Source organism: Gavialis gangeticus, unplaced genomic scaffold (genome assembly GCF_001723915.1).
Source record: "Gavialis gangeticus isolate Ggan-Ray unplaced genomic scaffold, GavGan_comp1, whole genome shotgun sequence".
Taxonomy (NCBI): domain Eukaryota; kingdom Metazoa; phylum Chordata; order Crocodylia; family Gavialidae; genus Gavialis; species Gavialis gangeticus.
In genome coordinates, this window is record NW_017729014.1 from 19,597,866 (window position 1) to 19,617,725 (window position 19,860).

A 19,860-nucleotide genomic window follows, 5' to 3' on the forward strand; every position below is an offset into this window, starting at 1 on the left:
TACTTTTAAATTTTTTTCCTTTTCTTTGCTCCCCAAAAGTTCTGAAACTGAGTCCCTAACCACCCTGGACCGGTTAGTATGCCATCCTTTTCTCTGCACGAATGAGTGTGTGTCAGAGAGACAGAACACATGATGTGGCTTTTGTTGGCTGGGTTTTTTTAAGTGACATTTTGCTTCTTTACATTCTGGTCATTGCATGGCAGATGATTTAGCAAAATGTAAAGATGAGGTGGATTGCGACTTTCTGCTTCATATGGTATAACTGTTGTCTGCTTGACCAGACTCTTCTGCTCACAATCTTTCCTTGCTTCTTTTCACCTTTCAGTTTCCCCACTGGTTTATGCAGTCAGAGGGATTGTGAGGAGAAACATTAATTTTTCATCAGAGAAATGACTAGGGAACTTGCCCACTTCTTATGGTGTCTCTTCTTCCAAGTTTTTGATCTTATGTTCTGCTCTCTCCCTTTGCGTTTAATGCTGTCACACGTGTTCCCTTCCCTGTCCTGGTAGCCTTGCCGTCTTTGGCTCCCTGCTCTGTGTTGCTCTCTCCTGCCGTGTTGCACTGCTCCTTTTGGCGTGTCAGAGATCAGCGTTTCAGGCATCAAGTAGCAAGGTATTAAGTAGCGCAGCAAGAGAGGACCAGCACAAGACTGCGAGTCCTGAATAGGATTTTCTCTGCAGGCATCGTGCTAACATACCTGTCCAGTATCAAAAATGCTTGAATGCAGACCACTGGACAGTTGTATATTATATTTGGGTTACACTTAGGTGTTCAGAGTGCAGCTAATTTTTACTTTTGGAGCATTTGGGCTAAAACTCTAAATTGGGAAGAGCAACCTGTATGAAAATAACAAGCGAGCAGAATCTTGGTCCTTTAGAGAAGTCGGTTACGCTTTTTCCCATGTGTCACACCAACCCTTGATCTGCAGTCGTATGTACGTCTGTGGGCCATGGTGAATTGGTACTGTCAAGACAATCCAAGTTATCCCTGCTGCAGGCTGCGTAAGGAAATGTTTTATCCTCTTTGGTAGAGAAAAGCCCCTGTCTTTCAGCTGTGGATTATTAAAGCAGTCCTAAGTTTGTCTGTGAGCGTGAGCCAGGTTTAACTCTGGTCTGTAACACAATGAAATGATATGCATGGTGCCTGTGGCAGGTTTTATCATGCTTTGATTTTGTACTTGGCATTCGTTAGCTGTCTCTGAGCTACTCATGACTGTAGCCTGCATAAAGCAAAGTGCTAAGGAGAGAGAAGGGTTGCTGTACTCAAGCCTGCTTTCCTTTCTCCCTTCAGGCTAGTAGTGAGTTCTTTAGAAGCGCTGGAAAGCTGCTTTGCTGTAGGACCAGTCAACGAGAAGGCAAGTAACTTTCTGAATACATGCTTGAGCTTTCGGAGCTGAGGGAGGGAGGGACATGATCAGCAGCAGCTCCTGCAGCCCTAGGGGCCTGATACCAGAAGAGAGCTGCATCCGTTTTGCTCTAAGCTGCGATCTGAAAGTTGACTTGGCGAAAAGCATTTGCAACTTGTTTAAATGACAATTGGCATTTCCGCTCAGCCTAGGGGGGCTTTAATGCCTTGTTTGTGAAACCAGCAGGGGGGAGCCTAGCAAGCTGAAGAGGACCTTTCCTCAGTATAACTCTGAACTGCTGTTGGAATATTAAGTGATAAGGTTAGCTGGACAATAAAGGCAGTGCTGGATCAGAGGAGTTCTGCTGCCCTTAGGGAGAGGGAGATGATAGTGGAAAAAGGCTAGGGTAGGGCTGGGCTCAGAGGTCAGACTTAGCTGCCTGCCTCACCTTTAAGCAATGAATGTACTGAAGTCTGTTTGTGCTTTTGGGAGCAGGAGAAAAATAAGGCTGCAGCTCAGGAACTGGCTACAATGCTCCTGTCCATGCCAGCTCCTTCCAGCGTCCAGCAGCAGACCAAGAGCCTCCTGGCTAGCCTGCACACCAGCCGCTCGGCGTACCATAACCACAAGGTAAGCAGGAAGGTTTCCCAAGCCTGCTACCACTACTGGGCAGTGTGTTTGGAGGCAGAGAGTGCACCAAAGCACAGCATGCCTGCATGCAGCTTCCCTTCAACTCCTGCTACCTGTCTGGCGTTTCTCCCTATCAGAGAGCTCTACGTTCAGGATGCTTTTGAAGACTTGGTATGAAGTTGGGGCATAGGGGAAAATGCATTAGAGTCTTACAATGAGCTAAGTTTGCCTGCAAGCTATATCCCATAGGTCTAGAGTCTGCAGGGCAACCAGCTGTGAATAGGGCATTGTAGAAATGTATCAGGTAAATTGCATTAAATCTGAAAACATATTTTCACAATAAAGATGCAGGCGCATGCAGAGAGCCTCGGCTAACCAGCAGACAGACTTTTTCACCCCCTGTTAAGCTGCACCGAGAAATTAAAATGGACTCTTACATAGGAACTTGTCTGTTACTGAGTGGTTCCCCGTGCTGTCGACTCTGTGTGAAGACAGTAATGAAGTCCATAGCAGTGACTTCTGAGTGGTCCTGCCTGCTCTCTCCTGCGTTGGTTCTTCAGATATTTGCTAGTCCTGTTCTGCTGTTTCTCTTTGTCCATTGTCACTCTTTCACTTTGCAGGATCAGGCCTTGCTGAGCAAAGCCATTCAGTACTTGAGCTCCTCTAGCAAAGAAGGGAAGGATCTTGACCCTGAAGTGTTTCAGAGGTTGGTCATCACTGCTCGATCCATCGCTATTATGAGGCCAAACAACCTGGTTCATTTCACAGAGTCGAAGTTGCCACAGTTGGAAGCAGGTGGATAAACCTCAATTTTTTTCTGTTTTAAGCCTTCCAGTTGTGTGTATTTGTGTACATGCATTTCATGGTGCAGAGGACCATGCACAGATACATTCAGCAGCTCGTGAATGATGAAAGACGCCACGGCATCTAAAGATCTGAAAATATGTATAGCCCCCCTTGTGTCTCAGATTTGCGGAGGGGAGCTGCAGTTAGGTATTCTGTGCAGAATTTAAATAGTAGTTAAGTGGGTATCTAATTTAGAAAATGCCATCAAGTGGTGCTGATGGCAAGCGTCCCAAACTAAACCCAGTGCAAAGATATTAAAGAGATTGGATATTGCTGCGGGGACACAGAGCCCCATCTCACTCTCTTGTACACACTACTTCTACTAGGTTTAAAAGTGAAATAGAAATAAAAATATAATTGGATTCATTGGTGATGAGAGCAATCTATTTCATCAGACAGTTTCAGATAAACTTTGTGGCACCTTGCTTCTTAATAATCCCTGTCCACACCTCCCACAATTCCACAGTAATAGAAATAATAAAACTCTTAATGAAACTTAGCCAAACAATCCATTTTTTCACTGTGCTCCGAAGTGTGCTGAATCTGGACCAAGAGAGACCACTGGAGGGAACAGATTTGCAGGGGTTGGTTCCTTTGGAATGCCCTGCCACCAGCCATGGCAAGCTTGACTGTCGGATCAACACCTGGAAGGTGTATTCCCTTGCAGGTAGTGGTGGGATAGGCACTTTTTCAGGTAATTGAATCTCAGGCCATCTAGAGCAGCGGTTCCCGATGCGGGCGCCATCAATAAAACTTCAAAAAAGAATACAAAGAAAAGGGAAGCTGCGTTTTTGAAGTTGTGGATCTAATGCAATTCGAAGTAATGGATGAGATGATCAGCTTGATCTAAATTCTAAACTCTAATATTCATATTGTTGCCCACTGCTTTTTCTTTTAAATTCAAATGTGCCCGTGGGCACATTAAGTGTTGGGAACCCCTGATCTCTCTAGAGCTTGCCTGTAAGGAAAATGTCCAAGGAGCAGATGCTACTTCAGTCTCAAGAGCAAATTCTAGCTTTAAATGAACTTCATTTCCTTATGTCTGTAAAACAGTCAGACTGGTATGATTTTTTTTTTCCTTTAATTTCTGTGACCAGAGTTCTGTTTTGTACATTGGTGCAGTTCTGATGCTTGCTCCTTTTCCTTCCTAGAAGCAGGTGAAGAAGGGCAGGAAGCCCAGAAGCATGCTGAAGGAGATGGTTGTAGTTTTATTACCCAGCTGGTCAACCACTTCTGGAAGCTACATGCGTCAAAACCCAAAAATGCCTTCCTGGCTCCTGCCTGCCTGCCAGGTGTGTTCATTGAGCTTCATCTTTTACTATTGGGAAAACTGTATTTTGAAGCTTCCCATCTGAAACAGAGCCTGCAAAAGCTTAGACATAAGATCCTGAGATTGCCTTGAACATTTTCACCTGAAGTGATACTAATAGAAAACCCATGTGTATTGATTTCTTTGAGTTGTATGTGGTTTTTTTTTTTTTATGACGTCAAGAGTCTGCTGCTACAGATGGGCATAATCGGAGACCTTTCCTGAAGCACTTGTAGTTCAAATAATAAATTGTTATTCTTCCATTTCACTGCCCTGTTCTCTTTTCTCCTTAGGTCTGACTCACGTTGAAGCCACAGTCAATGCTTTGGTGGATATTATCCATGGGTACTGCACATGCGAGCTGGATTGTATCAATACTGCATCCAAGATCTACATGCAGATGTTACTCTGTCCTGTATGTAATCCTACTGGTGCTGTATGCTTTTATCCTGTACCACTAGCAGTGTGAATAGAGTCTTTTATGTGGGATAAGAAGAAAGGCAACTAGTGTGTTGTGAAAGGATGCTGTCAAACCCTTATGGCCAGCCGGAGTTGATTCAGGCCTTTGGATTCCACAGCAGCCTGGATATTCTGTAGCAGTCTCAGATGAATTATGAAACGGAAGGGTGTTGGGTTTTTTTCCCCAATTAAACTTGAAAAATGAATTGTGTGGTCAGCATAATACCCTGGAGTCTGCTTAGTCTGATGGTAAACACAATTTGTTTTATGTCTTCATTCGCTTTCATTCTGCTGTAATGAGCACACAGCTGCCTTCACAGAAACTGTCTGACAGCGTTTCTCTAGAGGCTTTAGGTAGGCAACAGCTGAGGTTTGGGGCTCTTGGAAAGACGTGAGAAGTGGATTAAAAACATTAGATAGTTATGCCATATAATGGCCAGCTATCGATGTCATTTTGCTCTTTCACTGATGATCGCTTTTAGCCAAAGCATCTAATGCTGCATTTGGAGAAGTGGAACAGTTAATGCCTTTGAACTGATGTTTCAGGCTTTTGACAAATGGAGTGAAATACCAAGTCTTTTCATACTCCTTTAAAGGCTATCCTCATGACCATAAAGGCTATGAGAGCTTTTATTTTTAATAGCTATTTTAAATCCTGGAACATCAGCTGACATTGAGCTTGGAAAGTCCAGTTTCCGAAAAGCAACAGCCTGCCAGTGCCTCATCTGTTACTCGACTGTATTTTCCTTTGCCCAATATGGGAGGGTTGTTTGCACAATACACTCTGAAGACGTGGTTGAAGCTTAATGTCCGTTCAATAGAGCAATGTACAATTACTAGTTTCATGCATCTGTTGTGAGGCATTATAGGTATTATAGCTTCAAAGCCAGGGAAGCTCATTTTAATATTTGCAAGAGAAAAAAGAGCCCTGCTTTCATGTTTGATCAAACAGTAAATCTGATGACTGAGAAAATGTCCTTTTATGCTACTCCATAACAAGGAAATAGTGTACAGAATCATAAAAAAGAAAGGGCTGGAAGGGACTGTTGGAGGTCATCTAGTCCAGTCTCCTGCTTGAGGCAGGATCATCCCTATACAAATCTAAGCCATCCCATACAAATAAAAATAGTAAAACTGAACAATCAACCCTCTTATATGGAAACATCCTGTATATCTACACAGAATGATGTCATTTGTACGAGAGATTGCGATGATAGTGGGGAAGAAATGAATGGAAAAAGAGAAAATATGAGTGGATGAGTATTCTCAATACTTGCCATATTGCTGTACTGAGATATAGCTGCCTTCAGGAAAGGGTTCTGATGGTGGAAGACTATGAATGGCCGTGCCGTGTCCGTTGCTTGGTGGCTGAGAGAAATGTTTAGGTGTTTCTTTGATTTTGATTTCCAAGGACTGTGTAGCTGTAGTTTAAAGCTGCAGAAGATTCACAAGTAGTGTGCTTACATTCTAGGATCCAGCGGTGAGCTTTTCTTGCAAACAAGCTTTAATCAGAGTACTGAGGCCAAGGAACAAACGGAGACATGTGACTCTGCCATCTTCTCCACGGAGTAACACTCCTATGGGTATGTAGAGTCCTGGCACCTTTGCTTTTGACTGATCTGAGTTACTTGTATGCAGGCATTCATCTAAGAGCAAGTGTTATGAGCTTTTCCATGGGGAGTCAGGAAGCCAGTCCTATAAAAGAAAAAAAAAAAGTGCAAATCTGATTTCTTAAGCTGATTTCTCTTCTTGGTGCTACACGTTTCACTTGTCAGGTCCCTCTGCTGTATCCCTACTTTAATTACAGTTTTGCACCGTTGCACCTTTTAGTCTCTGATGCTCCAAGCTGCAAGGATACTTCTCTCTGTATATTAAGGGGTTTATAATGTGGCCATCAATGTGTGCTTCTGACTAAAATTAGCATCTCAGAGAGAAGTCTTTTTGGTCTTTTTCATGCTGCACAGTGCTTGTGGAATATGTCACACTGGATACAGCAGTACTGTGGATAAAGAGAGGACAGTGTAGGTTTCCCTCACACCTTTTTACTACTTTGGAAGGGCCACATAAAAATCCAGCTATTCAGTCCTTGCCATATCTACCGAGAACAATAGCAAGCACTGAAACCACCAACTTACCACATGGGTCAGAGAACACTTGCCATTGTTCATCCCAGGCTGAGAGCAGCGGGATTTGTAATTGCATTAGCTCTTTTCCCCTTACCAGTCCCTTGACCAATCTGAGGGGAGTTTGTCTCATAAAATATAAGTGTGCATTTTCCCAAATGTAGTTAAGGATTGGCACAGTGAGATTTTGGAAGTTCTCTCTTCTCCTCTTCCCTTTACTTAAGTGTAGTTTATCCTCGGAGATCTGAGAAGTCTCCACAGTTTCCTTTTTCTCCACCCAACCCTCTCCACCCCCCCCACAAAAAAGAAGCAGAAGACAAACACCAAAAAAACTATGCTCTAGCCATTGCTTAGAAAGATGAGGGAAGCAGGAAATAGCTTCCTTCAGGGCAAGCTGGTAGATCTCAGCAAAGCAATTCTGAGATGCTGCCTATGACCATACCAGGACCAGAGTCTCCATGTGCTCTGTTTCCTTATGCCAGGCCAGTCTGTTTTAAACAGTGACCTGGAAACAGCAGTGTTGTATGAGGAGTTTTGCCATTTAAATGTCTTCCTTTATGGCCCCCCCTCCATTCCACTGGTGAAGAATCCTCACGTTCTGTTCCCGTGAGATTTCACATCACTGCAAAAATGATTGTGCACAACTCCCTGTGGAGCCCCATCAGTTGTGTTCCTCTGGTAGAGGGTGTTTTTGCACGGAGGCAGTCTGATGCCGAGCATTCTGTCTTAATAACAGAACAGGAGTGGAATTTGGATAGTAGTCCTGGGTCTCCCACACGGAGAAACGGATATGTTTGTGAATGGTATCTTTGTGGTCCAGGAGATAAGGATGATGATGATGACGATGATGCAGAAGACAAAATGCAGAGCTCGGGGTTAGCAAATGGTGAGCATATTCGACAGGAAAGCCAGGAGCAAAGCGAGGTTGATCATGGGGACTTCGAGATGGTGGTGAGTGTAAAGAGGCTTTTTCCCCATTTTAAAAGTCATTAAGTTTTGTTAAATTGTGGCAGGCCAGCCCTTTGTCCTCCACTGGACATGGTTGGTCTATTGGACAGGGGTGGTTTGGTAGAAGTTCATTGTGTCCCGTCTTTTCAGTCTGAGTCAATGGTTCTGGAGACTTCTGAAAATGTGAATAATGGCAACCCTTCTCCCCTGGAGGCTCTTCTGGCTGGAGCAGAGGGATTCCCACCCATGCTGGACATTCCTCCAGATGCAGACGATGAAACAATGGTGGAACTGGCCATTGCCCTAAGCCTGCAGCAAGACCAGCAAGGTAAGATGCAGATGTCATTGGAGGCCGATTTTAAAATCCCACTTCAAAGTGCCTAAGGGAGTCTCTCGCCTGTTAGATTTCCTATTTGAGATCTAGTTCCCTTAGAAAGCATAAAAAGGAAATTCTGTCCTGCTCTCATCAAAGGCTACATAGGAAGTTTGAGGAATGGAGTCATGTCTCCAGACCCCCAGACCAGTATCTGAGCAACAAGCTTATTCTTTTTGTCTCGGATGACAAACTAGGCTGAGGTACATTGAAAATAGAACAGGTGAGACCCAGAAAGCTGAGAGAGAGAGGCCATACTGCTCTTAAGGGATGAAGGGAAGTTATGGTTACATGTATTTTTAGTTTTTAATTTTATAATGGAAAGTTTTGTCAGTGCCAGGTTACAGTTAAGACCTTCATGGAGAAAGAGGTCTCTAAGGGGGGAGTAGGTGGTGGCAGATTTGGTGTAGGAAGAGAAGGAAACACTATCCAAATTAAAGGGTTGATACCAAAGGAAGTACTATGGTGACAGGGGAAGGAGATCATAAGCTTGAGAGGTTTGCATGCAGGAAAGCGAAGGTGACCGTTTGGCTGCATGAGAAGGGACAAAAAACAATTAGAACTGTTTTGAAGGAATTCAAAGCAGAAGCAGCACTTAAGCAGAGACTGTGATATCAGCAAATGCTTCTTCCTCTCTTGCAGGGAGCAGCAGCAGTGCACTTGGACTGCAGAGCTTGGGACTGTCTGGTCAAGCCCCCAGCTCTTCTTCTCTTGATGCTGGGACTCTCTCTGACACCACAGCATCAGGTAACTGTTCACTGCAAGGAGTTAAGCACAGTCCATCTTAAATCCCACAACTATGCTGCCTGCATTGCAGGTCCCCGAGTCCTTCTGAAATGGTTTTGACAAGCAGGATTTCCTTTACTCGCTGGCTTCGCCTGCTTTAAAATGTGCATTTGGCCCCAGAAGTCTGGTGTTCAGAAGGAAATTGGCATTTTTTTTTACCAGCAGTCTGTTCTAAGGCTTACACAACAGTCCAGCAGGCTAGCTTGGTTATGGCACACCCCTTTCAATAGCCAACAGCACAGATATAGCATCAAGTCCAGCTGTCTGACTTTCCAGCATGAATGACCAGGTACCCAGTTACAGCTGGGTTCCAAACTGAAGTCACGTGACAACTTCATGTCTCTAGATCTGCAGTGAAACGTTCACTTGCTCTGCTGTTGTGCCTCTAAAGACATAGTAGGAATATGCTATTTCTTTAACCCTTTCTAGAGCATCTGCAAGCCAAGGACAGCATGCGCCTTTCAAAATCTGGTTGCCTTTGTGCATGGGCTTATACTTATGCTCAGGCCCTTTGCGTGCTACCACTGTGGTCACAGCGGTTAACTAATGGTGTCAACTACAAATGTAACCAATCTCCACCTAGGTGTGCAGATGTTGGAGTTAAATCAGTGCCCAGGCAGAGCGATGCTTGTGCCCTGGCAGAGGTCAAACCTCTGTGGTTCATTTGGAAACTTGAACCCATCGTATCTAACTAAAACCGTGACACCAGATTTGCTTCTGAACTCAGGTATAGCAAGGGCACTGCCATTATAGTTGGTTTTATAATTTCGATAGTGTTCTATGGACAGTCCTCTTTTTTGGAAGGATTTTAATCTGTATGTAATTTCAGCAAGAGATTTCATTTTCGTGTAATAAAGCCACTGAAGCAATTTTTCTCTTGCATTTAATCAGCAACGTGGTAGAACTCTTCTCAGAGTTAATACAGCCATTGGTTTGATAGGCAAGTTTTCTTTACTGGAAACAGACCACAGACTTTTCCTGACCTTTGTCTGTTCACAGCTGTCTCATTCAGCTACAGCTAGTGAGGGATGTTTTGAAACTCTTCTTATTCAGTTTTTGATAAGACACAGAAACCAAATAATTTGTTCTTTACTTTTCTCTAGCATGTGCTCTTTTGGAGTTGTACAAAGACACTGTTTTTACTTGTAACAGCTCTCGTTACTTTCTTAGCTCCAGCGTCGGATGATGAAGGCAGCACAGCTGCGACAGATGGCTCTACTCTTCGGACTTCGCCAGCTGACCATGGTGGCAGTGTGGGCTCCGAGAGTGGAGGCAGCGCAGTGGACTCAGTGGCTGGCGAGCATAGCGGTAATCTCTCTTGGTGACTGACTTGGTTTGGGTGTGGCTAGAACAAAATAGTCTTGGATGACTGGGCTAGAGGGGAAGTCTCAGTCCCAAGTGCTCAGTGCTGTGCATTGTTTCACTGCTAGTCTCATAGGAACGCAGACTATTTACCAACCATGTACTCAGTCACGTCACTGTCCCTCTTTGTAGTTTCCTGGGTGGTGTAGACCATCCAAAAGTTGTTTAATGGCCCACTACTAAATAGTATTTAGAGCAAGAAGTAAAGAATAGAATACTTGCTGAAATGCAGAGCAAGTAGAATGAATTTGCCTGCAATGGAATAAGAACAAGACACAGGATTGCTACCTTACATCTTGCAAAAGATGCTCATTCATGGTATTTCTAATGGCTGCTGGTGGTCACGGCTGCATTTGGAAGTTGTTTTCGTTAAACTGCCCATTCTCGAAGCCTTCCACATTTAAATCTGTCTCCCTTTGGGACGAGCTAAATCTGTGAAACAAAGATGGGGATGATACAAGATCTGTTAATAATTGCTACACAACTAAAGCTTCTTTTTGTCCTTAAAGATACCCACACACATCCTCCCCCCTGCCGCCCCCCCCCCCGGGCTACAATTTCATACAACAAGAATCTCAAATGATGGCTCAGCTTTGCAGTTTACGATGAGGCATCGGCCAGATCCAGGTTCAGCAAGGCTGATGTTATCTTTTCTTCTTTTTGCAGTGTCTGGCCGCAGCAGCGCATACGGTGACACCACGGCTGAGGGCCACCCAGCTGGGCCTGGCAGTGTCAGCTCAAGTACTGGTGCTATTAGCACCACTACAGGACAGCAGGAAGGGGATGGCTCGGAAGGAGAAGGGGAAGGGGAAGCTGAGGGAGATGTCCATACCAGCAACAGGTGAGGGGGTTTATTTTCCCATTGAAAGAGTGCAGGGTTGGGGGGGGCCTGCCCAGATGCCGGTAACACTGCTTATTCATCCAGAGGCACTTTGTGCAGAGCGCTGTTTGCATGTAACTGGTCTGTGTCCTTATCAGATGCTGCCTGCAAGACTTATGCTTGCAGAGAAGAGCAATCTGAGATAGTCCAGTAAGTCTAGTGAGCCACTAAAACTTCAACCTGGGGTTGGTAACTTGTGAAGTTCAGTGTGGAAAAAGCATGAGCCATCTCTACCTAAGTCTGCTATTACCTGGCTGCAGTTTCTAATACGTTTTTGCCGCTTCCTGTTTGTAGATACAGTCACTTGCCAGCTGGTGCTGCCGGCAGATTGGAATGGATTCAGAATATGTGTTCTGAGTCAGTTTCTTCCAGCCACTACTTGTGCTGGGAAAGCAACTGTGCTTTGAGTCCAGAGAAGTAATTGAATTTCTCCTTGATGCCACAGTTGGGTTTTTTGGGGGAGGGTTTTGCCTTTGACCTTACTTGTCTGTCACTGGTCTCTCTTGCTTCCGTGAATCGTCTCTACTAATTTCCTTACCTCAAACTGGTGAGGGAGGCATTGATTCCTGCTCTGAGGTTTTGCTGATGTGTTAGGGGTTTGCTGTTTGTAATGCTTTGGAATCTTACATTTATTGTATGATGTCTAAAGGGCCTCAGATCTGAATCCTGATTTCTTTCCAGGCTGCACATGGTCCGTTTGATGCTGTTGGAGAGACTGCTGCAAAACCTCCCCCAGCTGCGGAACGTCGGAGGAGTCCGTGCCATTCCTTACATGCAGGTAGCTTACAAAGGGAACAGTCAAGGGACCCTGTTGTCTGGCACCTACCACAGAAATGTCCGACGCCTTTTCCCACACAAATTGATTTTGCATGGATCTTTTCCGATGCGACCAAATTACACTGCATGATTCCTTCCAGTGAGAGGCAAAGACCCTTTAAATTGTTCAGTCTCACAGATGACTTTCCAGGCCCTTTAGTTTCTGCTAGATGTGTACTCATAAAGATGCCATTACCTTTTCTGAAAGAGCAGCATTTTTGTTTCTTTATATGCACGGCTAAATCCTAGGAGGCTCTGGTGACAGTGCCAAATGTAATATTCAGGTGTGATGGCTGAGGTAGAATTCAGGCAAGAATGAGTCTGAATCTGACATTCTTCTGTGGGGTTTAGTCCCTTGCTCTCACCTGTGACCAGTAGAATCCTGATGTTTCCAACTCCCTAATTTCTGATTCCAGGTTATTTTGATGCTCACAACAGACCTAGATGGAGATGATGAGAAGGACAAGGGTGCTTTGGATAATCTTCTGTCCCAGCTCATTGCAGAACTGTGCATGGACAAGAAGGTAATGTGTAGTGCAGACGAATACTTGGAGCTTGTTAGAATTTGTAGCTTAGGCCCTTTCCATTGAGAGAGCTGAGGCAGAGAGAGTAGTTTGATTGTCTGGACCATATATTTCACTTGCTTTGCTTCATAAATGCTAACTGAGTAGAATTCCCACATGGTTCTAATGCCAGCAAGTCAGTGTCCAATGTAGTAACAGAGTTTTACCACTTCACACAAACCTTTAGAACTGGCCTTCTCCATGACACGATGCATTCTGGCTTGTTCATGATACTGTCTCCTTTGGGGTCTGTGCTGCCATCAGTGCTTAGGGGACTTGCACTGTTAATGTCTGTCACTGCTACAGCTTCATTTGCAAACGGTTTCTCCGATCTTAGATTGGAATTTCTCCATGGAGCTTCGTAAGTGACCTGTCTCTTCCCCTTGCAGGACGTGTCCAAGAAGAACGAACGCTCTCCCGTGAACGAAGTTCACTTGGTAGTAATGAGGTTGCTTAGTGTGTTCATGTCCAGGACCAAGTCAGGATCTAAATCTTCCATATGCGAGGTACGAGCTCTAACTGTGTTTCCTGATGGTTTTGACAAGTGGGATCTCAGTTCATCACCAGGCAGAGGTGGGCCTGGAATAGATATCATAGCACTGAAGGAAAGTAAAAGTGATTTTTGGGGAGTCTGTAAGACAAGAAAACCATGCTAGAACTGTGAAGGCAAATCAGGCAGGGCAAGAAAACTACAGTAACTTCACTGTCAGTTTGTGGGTTAAGCCCCATTCTGATCTGGGGGTGAGACAACAGATAATGGTGTTTTTTAAAATGGCCCAGCAGAGTTTTCCTTAAACCATGTCAGTGCTGAAGGGGTTAAAGAGGATTGGTAATGTGATTATTGGAAAGCAATATGCTGCTGTGTCAACCTAAAAGTCGCTAAGAGGATTCCTTAGATATTTGTTGCTAAAAGGTACAGTAATAAGGCATAAAAAGCAGTATGTGTGGTGGGAAGGAGATTAATAAAAAAAAAAAAAAAGCAGAGGTTAAAAAATTTAGTCTGAACTGCATCAAATTTTAATGAGCTTATAAGCTGTGGGGTTTGTTTGGATTTACAGGGCTGCTTTAATAGTTTTATTTACAGTAGCTTTTTCTCCAGCCTTTGTTAGTCACTTGAGCTTCCCACCGAAATCAAAGCCCGTCGTCTTGCAGAATGCAGGTGGAGCAGTACCTGGGTGGAGCAGCATCTGCAACAGCCGCTCTTCCTCTCCCAGAATCCCCCCCACCTCCCAGCTGGCCCAATCCCAGATCAACAAATAGAAATCCCAACTTAAAAAAAAAAAAAAAAATACTAGCCGTCTAATCCGTAGCACAGTGGCCTCTGGCACATGTGTCGAGGGGAGATTAGACTTAAGAGGAGATTTTATTTGTTTTTCTTTACTAAGCACTTGTTCAAAAGAGCCTCCAAATATTTCAGTTGATTTTTCTTTAAAAACCTCAAACAAACCCCAAACTTGAAAGCTGTCTGTAAAGTTTCATCAGAAATCTGCCCCCTTCCTTGCAGAGTTTGCAAGTGCCTGCCTGGCATTAGTGGCTTTCTGTGTTCTACAGAAATTTCTGGTTCTTCAGAGTTTGAGTAACATTTTTTCCACCTCCCTTCTCAGTCCTCTTCCCTCATCTCCAGTGCTACTGCAGCGGCATTGCTGAGCTCTGGTGCTGTTGACTATTGCCTGCATGTGCTGAAGTCTCTCCTGGAGTACTGGAAAAGCCAGCAGAATGATGAGGAGCCTGTAGCCACCAGTCAGCTGCTGAAACCCCACACCACCTCTTCTCCTCCTGACATGAGCCCCTTTTTCCTCCGTCAGTATGTGAAGGTGAGTTACGCCCCATGCCACTCGCATTGCCACGTAACTTCTCTTGGCCAAAACACACTAGCATCATCCTGTGTACGCCTCCTCCAAGTTAAAACTCCCTCTCTGCAGTTGTAGAGCTCGTTAGGCACCTCGGGGAATGCTTCGTGTTCTTTGACAGCAGAGCCCTGCTTGTCATGTCTGTTGATGAGCTCCTTACGCCAGGCAGTCCTGCGAAGCTGCTGTCATTGTTTCTTGTTGAAATGTTAATCTTCCTGAAGGGAAGCTACTCACTCCATGGGGGTGACTCCTTCTGCTTGGCATGCAAAATCCACAAACCACAGCTACTTATTATGGCAAGAAAGCCTTGCAGCTCTTGATGGGGATTTCCACTCTAAATCCAAGGCTTGTTCAACCACCATGGTGTCTTTATTCTAAGGTTCCACTTGTGTCAGAGCTTTGATTTTTGTGCACAGGTGCAGTAAAATAAGCCGTGTTAAATGTTAGGAATGCTTTCTAAGGTGAAGGATAACATGTCAAAACGCTTTCAGGGTAAGGAGACTTACTGCACCACAACCGCTACCTTTCAGTCAGCTCCCCTTGGGGGTTTGCTAGCTTTGTGTTCATCTGTCAGTCAAGGGTTTTCATTCTAATCATGAAGGAGCAAGTGAGAATAAGATTCAATAGCAACAGATTAATCTGACTAGTAAATGAGCAGTCCATCATCCCTCATCTCCCCTTCCTTCCTAAGGAGGGAATGTTTGGGGTTTAAGCTGCATTTTCCAAGATAACCCACTGCGTGTTCTTGCTTTCAGGGTCACGCTGCAGATGTTTTTGAGGCCTATACTCAGCTGCTGACTGAGATGGTGCTGCGTTTACCCTATCAGATCAAGAAAATTGCTGACACCAACTCACGCATCCCACCGCCCATCTTCGATCATTCTTGGTTCTACTTCCTATCTGAGGTAGGTGAAGAGCATGTCGCACTTCTGGAGATGGATGTAGGGTTTCTGGGGAGTAAGAGAAGAAAGTGAGTATGTGATCCTTCCTCAGCATGACTGATCTGGCCACCTTCTCCCACCCTGCCCTGCAGAGAGAGTTAGCTCCCTGGCGTTGCATGCATCTGTATAAAAAGGGTTTCTATGGAAGCGCATGCTTCAAGGATTGGGTTGCCATTGCTAGCCATAGTTCAACATCAAATCAAGAGTCTTCAGATAGATGATAGCGCAACTTGGAGCTCCATTGTAGTATTTTATTGACATCCTTTAGGACAAATCATGGTTTTGGGGAAAAATATTTTTCACTTCTCTCGTGCCTATTTCTGTCACAACCCAGAATGTAGCTGTTAATGCAGGGGAAGGACCTTGGTCCCATTGTAGTTTACATAGTTATGCTATGGAGGTGTATAGCTCCATGGTCTGTATCCTTGGTACTGCACAGAACTGTTGTGTGTGTGTGTAGTCTTTCTTCTGTCAGCTGTGAAAATGTGATAGTATGTGGTTGGGTCCCTACAAGCTGAACCACTCTTTAAAGCCTCTGTAGTTCACTGTTTTTCTGTTGAAATATCATAGTTCAGGTTACCTCATCTCACCGTGAGATTCTTTGATTGCTGTGATGGCCTAGGTCAACTGCTGTTGATTTCATAGCACTGATGTCAAGCTTTGCTTTATCTAGTACCTGATGATCCAACAGACTCCGTTCGTACGCCGCCAAGTCCGCAAGCTTCTGCTCTTCATCTGCGGCTCAAAGGAGAAGTACCGCCAGCTCCGAGACCTGCACACTTTGGATTCTCATGTCCGCGGTATTAAAAAACTCCTGGAAGAACAAGGCATTTACCTTCGGGCAAGTGTGGTCACTGCAAGCTCAGGCTCTGCTCTCCAGTATGATACACTGATCAGCTTGGTAAGGAGAAGTGTTACAGTGGAGAGAGTGTATATGTGTGTGTCGTGAATAAGGCATATTGTGTTTAAAAAAGGTGACATTAGAAGAGTTGACTTATATGCCATGCTGCCCTGTCTTTCAGATGGAACACTTGAAGGCTTGTGCGGAGATTGCCACACAGCGAACAGTGAACTGGCAGAAATTCTGCATTAAAGATGACTGTAAGTTATCTCCCTGACAATAGTTCAGGCCTTCATAATATGCTTTAGTTTTATCCAAGGCACCTCAGTTCTGTAAGAGCTTCTGCATATGAAGTTTAGCACAGAGGAGAAAGAAGGCATTGAGATAAAAGCATGGAGCGGCTATGGGTTTATTCTATTGCTAATTATCAGTATTCAGTGGATTCAGTTCAGTGAAGAAGTTAAAAAGGGAGAAGAGGGGCAGTGAGGATGGCACATTGGGCTGGGAACTGAGATACCTGCCTTCCCTTACTGGCATTGCAGTCTTGGGCAAACAGATTCTTTGCCACGCACTCTAATCCAACAAGCAGTGCAGTGCCATCTCGCAAGGTAATTTTTTGTGGTTCTCCTTATTCACACTTAAAACTTCTCCTTCCTCCACAGCCGTACTCTATTTTCTCCTTCAAGTTAGTTTCCTGGTAGATGAAGGAGTGTCGCCAGTTCTCCTACAGCTGCTGTCTTGTGCTCTTTGTGGCAGCAAAGTGCTGTCTGTGGCCTCATCCTCTGGATCTAGCACCTCTTCCACCTCTGCCCCAGCAGCCTCTGGCTCCGGGCAGCCAGCAACACAGAGTAAATCTTCCACCAAAAAGAGCAAAAAGGAGGAAAAGGAGAAAGAGCGAGAGGGTATGCTGCATGCTGTTAGCCTGTCTGGGATTCTGCCTGTCAGAGAAGTAGAACGTATTCCTCCCCAGATGGATTTCTTGTTCCATCTAATCAGTGTACTGCTTATGGCAATTAATGCCATTCACCTTGAACATGAGTGGCTCTAGGCCAGTGACCCAAGAAACGCTTCACGGATAGTTATGTTGTTGTTCGACTGTTGATTAGAGAGAGTCAAAAGCTGCACCCATTTCCTTAAAAGCAGTGCTAGAATTAATCTGAAATGAATGAGACATCACAAGCCCTGAATAAGGCTCTCCAACTTGCCTGGGCCTTTAATTCTGATACAGGCTGTCCCTGCAGGTTCCTTACCCAGCATTGGTGGATGTTGAATCAGCTGTTGGGGGATGTATCCCCAAAACCCTGTCAGCTTCCTCTCCTCTTAAGTGTCTGCACTTAACCTTGCTACCACTCCATCCTTCCAAGGTTTTATATGCGAGTTGGTGTCTGCCTCAACACCTGGCTTGTACATAGGAAATAGCATGTTTAAAGCTTCCTGTCAGTCCTGAAGTCTTGGTCCTCAATCTCCACAATGCACTCTAGAGCTCCACATCAAATTATCACCTAAGAAACTTCCAACACTGCAGGCTCCCATGTGGTAAGGAAGGCCTTTAGGTGATCTGTTCCAGCAAGAGGAAGAGCTGATGTTCACTACCAGTGAGCCTGATGCATTTCTAGGAACCCCTGCCCAGCAAGCCTTTCAGAGATTGGCTGCTTGGTTTAATTTTAGGCTGTCATTCAGCGTGGATCCCAGACCAGAAACCTTTTTGCTTTCTTGCGGACGCTTGCAATACATAAAATTGCTGTCCATGGTTGCTCCAGTCTCTCCTGCCACGCCCCCTCAGCAGGCACTGTGGCACATTTACACTGCATTCATTCCACCTGGTTTTTTTGCCCTCTTCTGACTTCTCTCTCCCACTGTTTTCTAGGTGAGAGTTCTGGCAGCCAAGAAGATCAGCTGTGCACGGCTCTGGTGAACCAGCTGAACAAATTTGCCGATAAGGAAACGCTTATTCAGTTTCTGCGCTGCTTCTTGCTGGAGTCCAACTCTTCCTCTGTGCGGTGGCAGGCCCACTGCCTGGCACTCCACATCTACAGGTGAGTGCTGAAGGGGTTGCTGAAACCTAAACCTCTTCTCAGAGTTGGATCCTTTGTGGCAGATGCGTTGTAGGGTGTGTAAAGACGCAGAAACCAGTTACAGTGCCGAGTGCCAGCAAGCCACAAGTACCAGGCAAAGAGCACTGTTCTGACACAAGAATCCACAGAAAAAGATGCCCCGAGGTCAGAGTCCTTGTTCATCTGGAAGTGCCACGTCTGAAAGCCTCTCTGTGCTTGGGATGTGTTCAGGTCTTCCGGCTGCTGCCATTGTCTCAAGGACCAAACTTCTAACATTTTGAAGTGAACTGTTCTTGTTGCTTAATCACTGCTGGTCAGTCCCCATATTAGTCTAAAGGGAAGACTGTGTTTCCAGTTTGCTGAGCCTGTGAACGGGAATTCATGAGAGGTTAACTTTCTTTTCTCCAGGCGAGTGCAAATGAGCATTTCAGGTGCTACATGTGGTCACTTTGGGATAGGCCAGAACTAAGCAGGATGAACTCCTTCAACTTCCTGGACAGTTTAGTTGTTGTATGACTGTTAAGCGCCTACTAGATGGATTTAATAAGAGAGAAGAGAGGATGTTAAGCTGCAGTCAGTATCTTTCTGTATTAAAGCTCATCAGGGATTAGACTGACCATAGTAGAACTCTATGTGTGAAAAACAATTTAGGATTGGAGATCCATAAACTAAATTAATTTGTAATCTGTCCATCAGGAACTCTAACAAGTCTCAGCAAGAACTGCTCTTAGATCTCATGTGGTCAATATGGCCAGAACTTCCCGCATATGGGCGGAAGGCTGCCCAATTTGTGGATCTGCTGGGCTATTTTTCTCTGAAGACGCAACAGACTGAGAAGAAGGTAGGTGGTTTTGCTCTGGAAGAGCAGAGGGAAAGTCCCATCCTCTGTCCCACGCGCTACTAAGTGGTCTTCCCTTCTTGTGGGATAAGGGTATCAATCCACTTATGGTAGAACTGGTTAAAATTTCCCTTCAAATAACTTTTCAGTCAGAAATATCTGTTCAAGTGTGTTTATTTTTTTTCTTTTTTAATCCTGTACGACCACTACCTTGAAGTAAAACGAGGGGGGAAAGTAGTATGTTTTCTGAGGTATAGGCTGTTAGCCGTGTAGGTCCAGGGACGTAGGCAGACCAGGTTCTTTGGGTAAATCTGATATTTTTTATTAGACCAACTCAAATAGTTGGAAAAATTATTTGTAAGCTTTTCGGTACAGATACCCTTCATCAGGCTGAGGAAGCATTTGCAGTTGGTCTGTGCTCTCCAATTGCTGATGCTTACTCAGCCTGATGAAAGGTGTCTGTACACAAAAGCTTGCAAAGAAGTTTTCCAACTATTTGAGCTGGTCTAATAATATATACCTCAGAAAACATGCATCTTTTATTGTGAAAGCATATTTAGATGCTCTGATAACTGCACGTGTACATGTACAAGAGATGATACCACCAATGCTTGGCAGTAACCTCATTTGTTAGTCAGGGTTTGCAGATTGTTCCTGCAGTCAAGGTCTAATTTTAGGTTCAGTGAAAGTCCTGATCTGTGATTTTTTAACCACTCAGCTTCTTGCGTGTATGGAGCTTGCATCTTCTGGGTATCTGGAAGGTCACAGGGTTGAAGTCTGTGTGTCTTGTTGTGCTGTTGCAATCAAAAAATTGTAAGTGCAGAAAAGAGGATTAGGTTATTACTTGCCTGAGTGGCTTTTTTTTTTTTTTTTTTTTTTTTTTTTTTTTTTTTTTT

General features: G+C 44.6%; 1 protein-coding gene across 1 annotated transcript in view; it reads left to right on the forward strand.

Annotated features, from left to right (window-relative positions):
* Positions 1-19,860, forward strand: part of UBR4 (ubiquitin protein ligase E3 component n-recognin 4) — a 107,808-nt gene that overhangs the window by 46,398 nt on the left and 41,550 nt on the right. Inside the window, exons 51-71 of the mRNA XM_019511921.1 lie at positions 1,291-1,354; positions 1,841-1,975; positions 2,596-2,770; positions 3,973-4,113; positions 4,424-4,545; positions 6,061-6,172; positions 7,533-7,663; positions 7,811-7,988; positions 8,676-8,780; positions 9,990-10,127; positions 10,848-11,022; positions 11,743-11,839; positions 12,294-12,401; positions 12,830-12,946; positions 14,045-14,254; positions 15,046-15,195; positions 15,905-16,132; positions 16,254-16,332; positions 16,735-16,974; positions 17,940-18,108; positions 18,823-18,967. Coding sequence (XP_019367466.1) covers positions 1,291-1,354; positions 1,841-1,975; positions 2,596-2,770; positions 3,973-4,113; positions 4,424-4,545; positions 6,061-6,172; positions 7,533-7,663; positions 7,811-7,988; positions 8,676-8,780; positions 9,990-10,127; positions 10,848-11,022; positions 11,743-11,839; positions 12,294-12,401; positions 12,830-12,946; positions 14,045-14,254; positions 15,046-15,195; positions 15,905-16,132; positions 16,254-16,332; positions 16,735-16,974; positions 17,940-18,108; positions 18,823-18,967 — 3,019 coding nt within the window. The remainder of the gene's footprint in view (positions 1-1,290; positions 1,355-1,840; positions 1,976-2,595; positions 2,771-3,972; positions 4,114-4,423; positions 4,546-6,060; positions 6,173-7,532; positions 7,664-7,810; positions 7,989-8,675; positions 8,781-9,989; positions 10,128-10,847; positions 11,023-11,742; positions 11,840-12,293; positions 12,402-12,829; positions 12,947-14,044; positions 14,255-15,045; positions 15,196-15,904; positions 16,133-16,253; positions 16,333-16,734; positions 16,975-17,939; positions 18,109-18,822; positions 18,968-19,860) is intronic.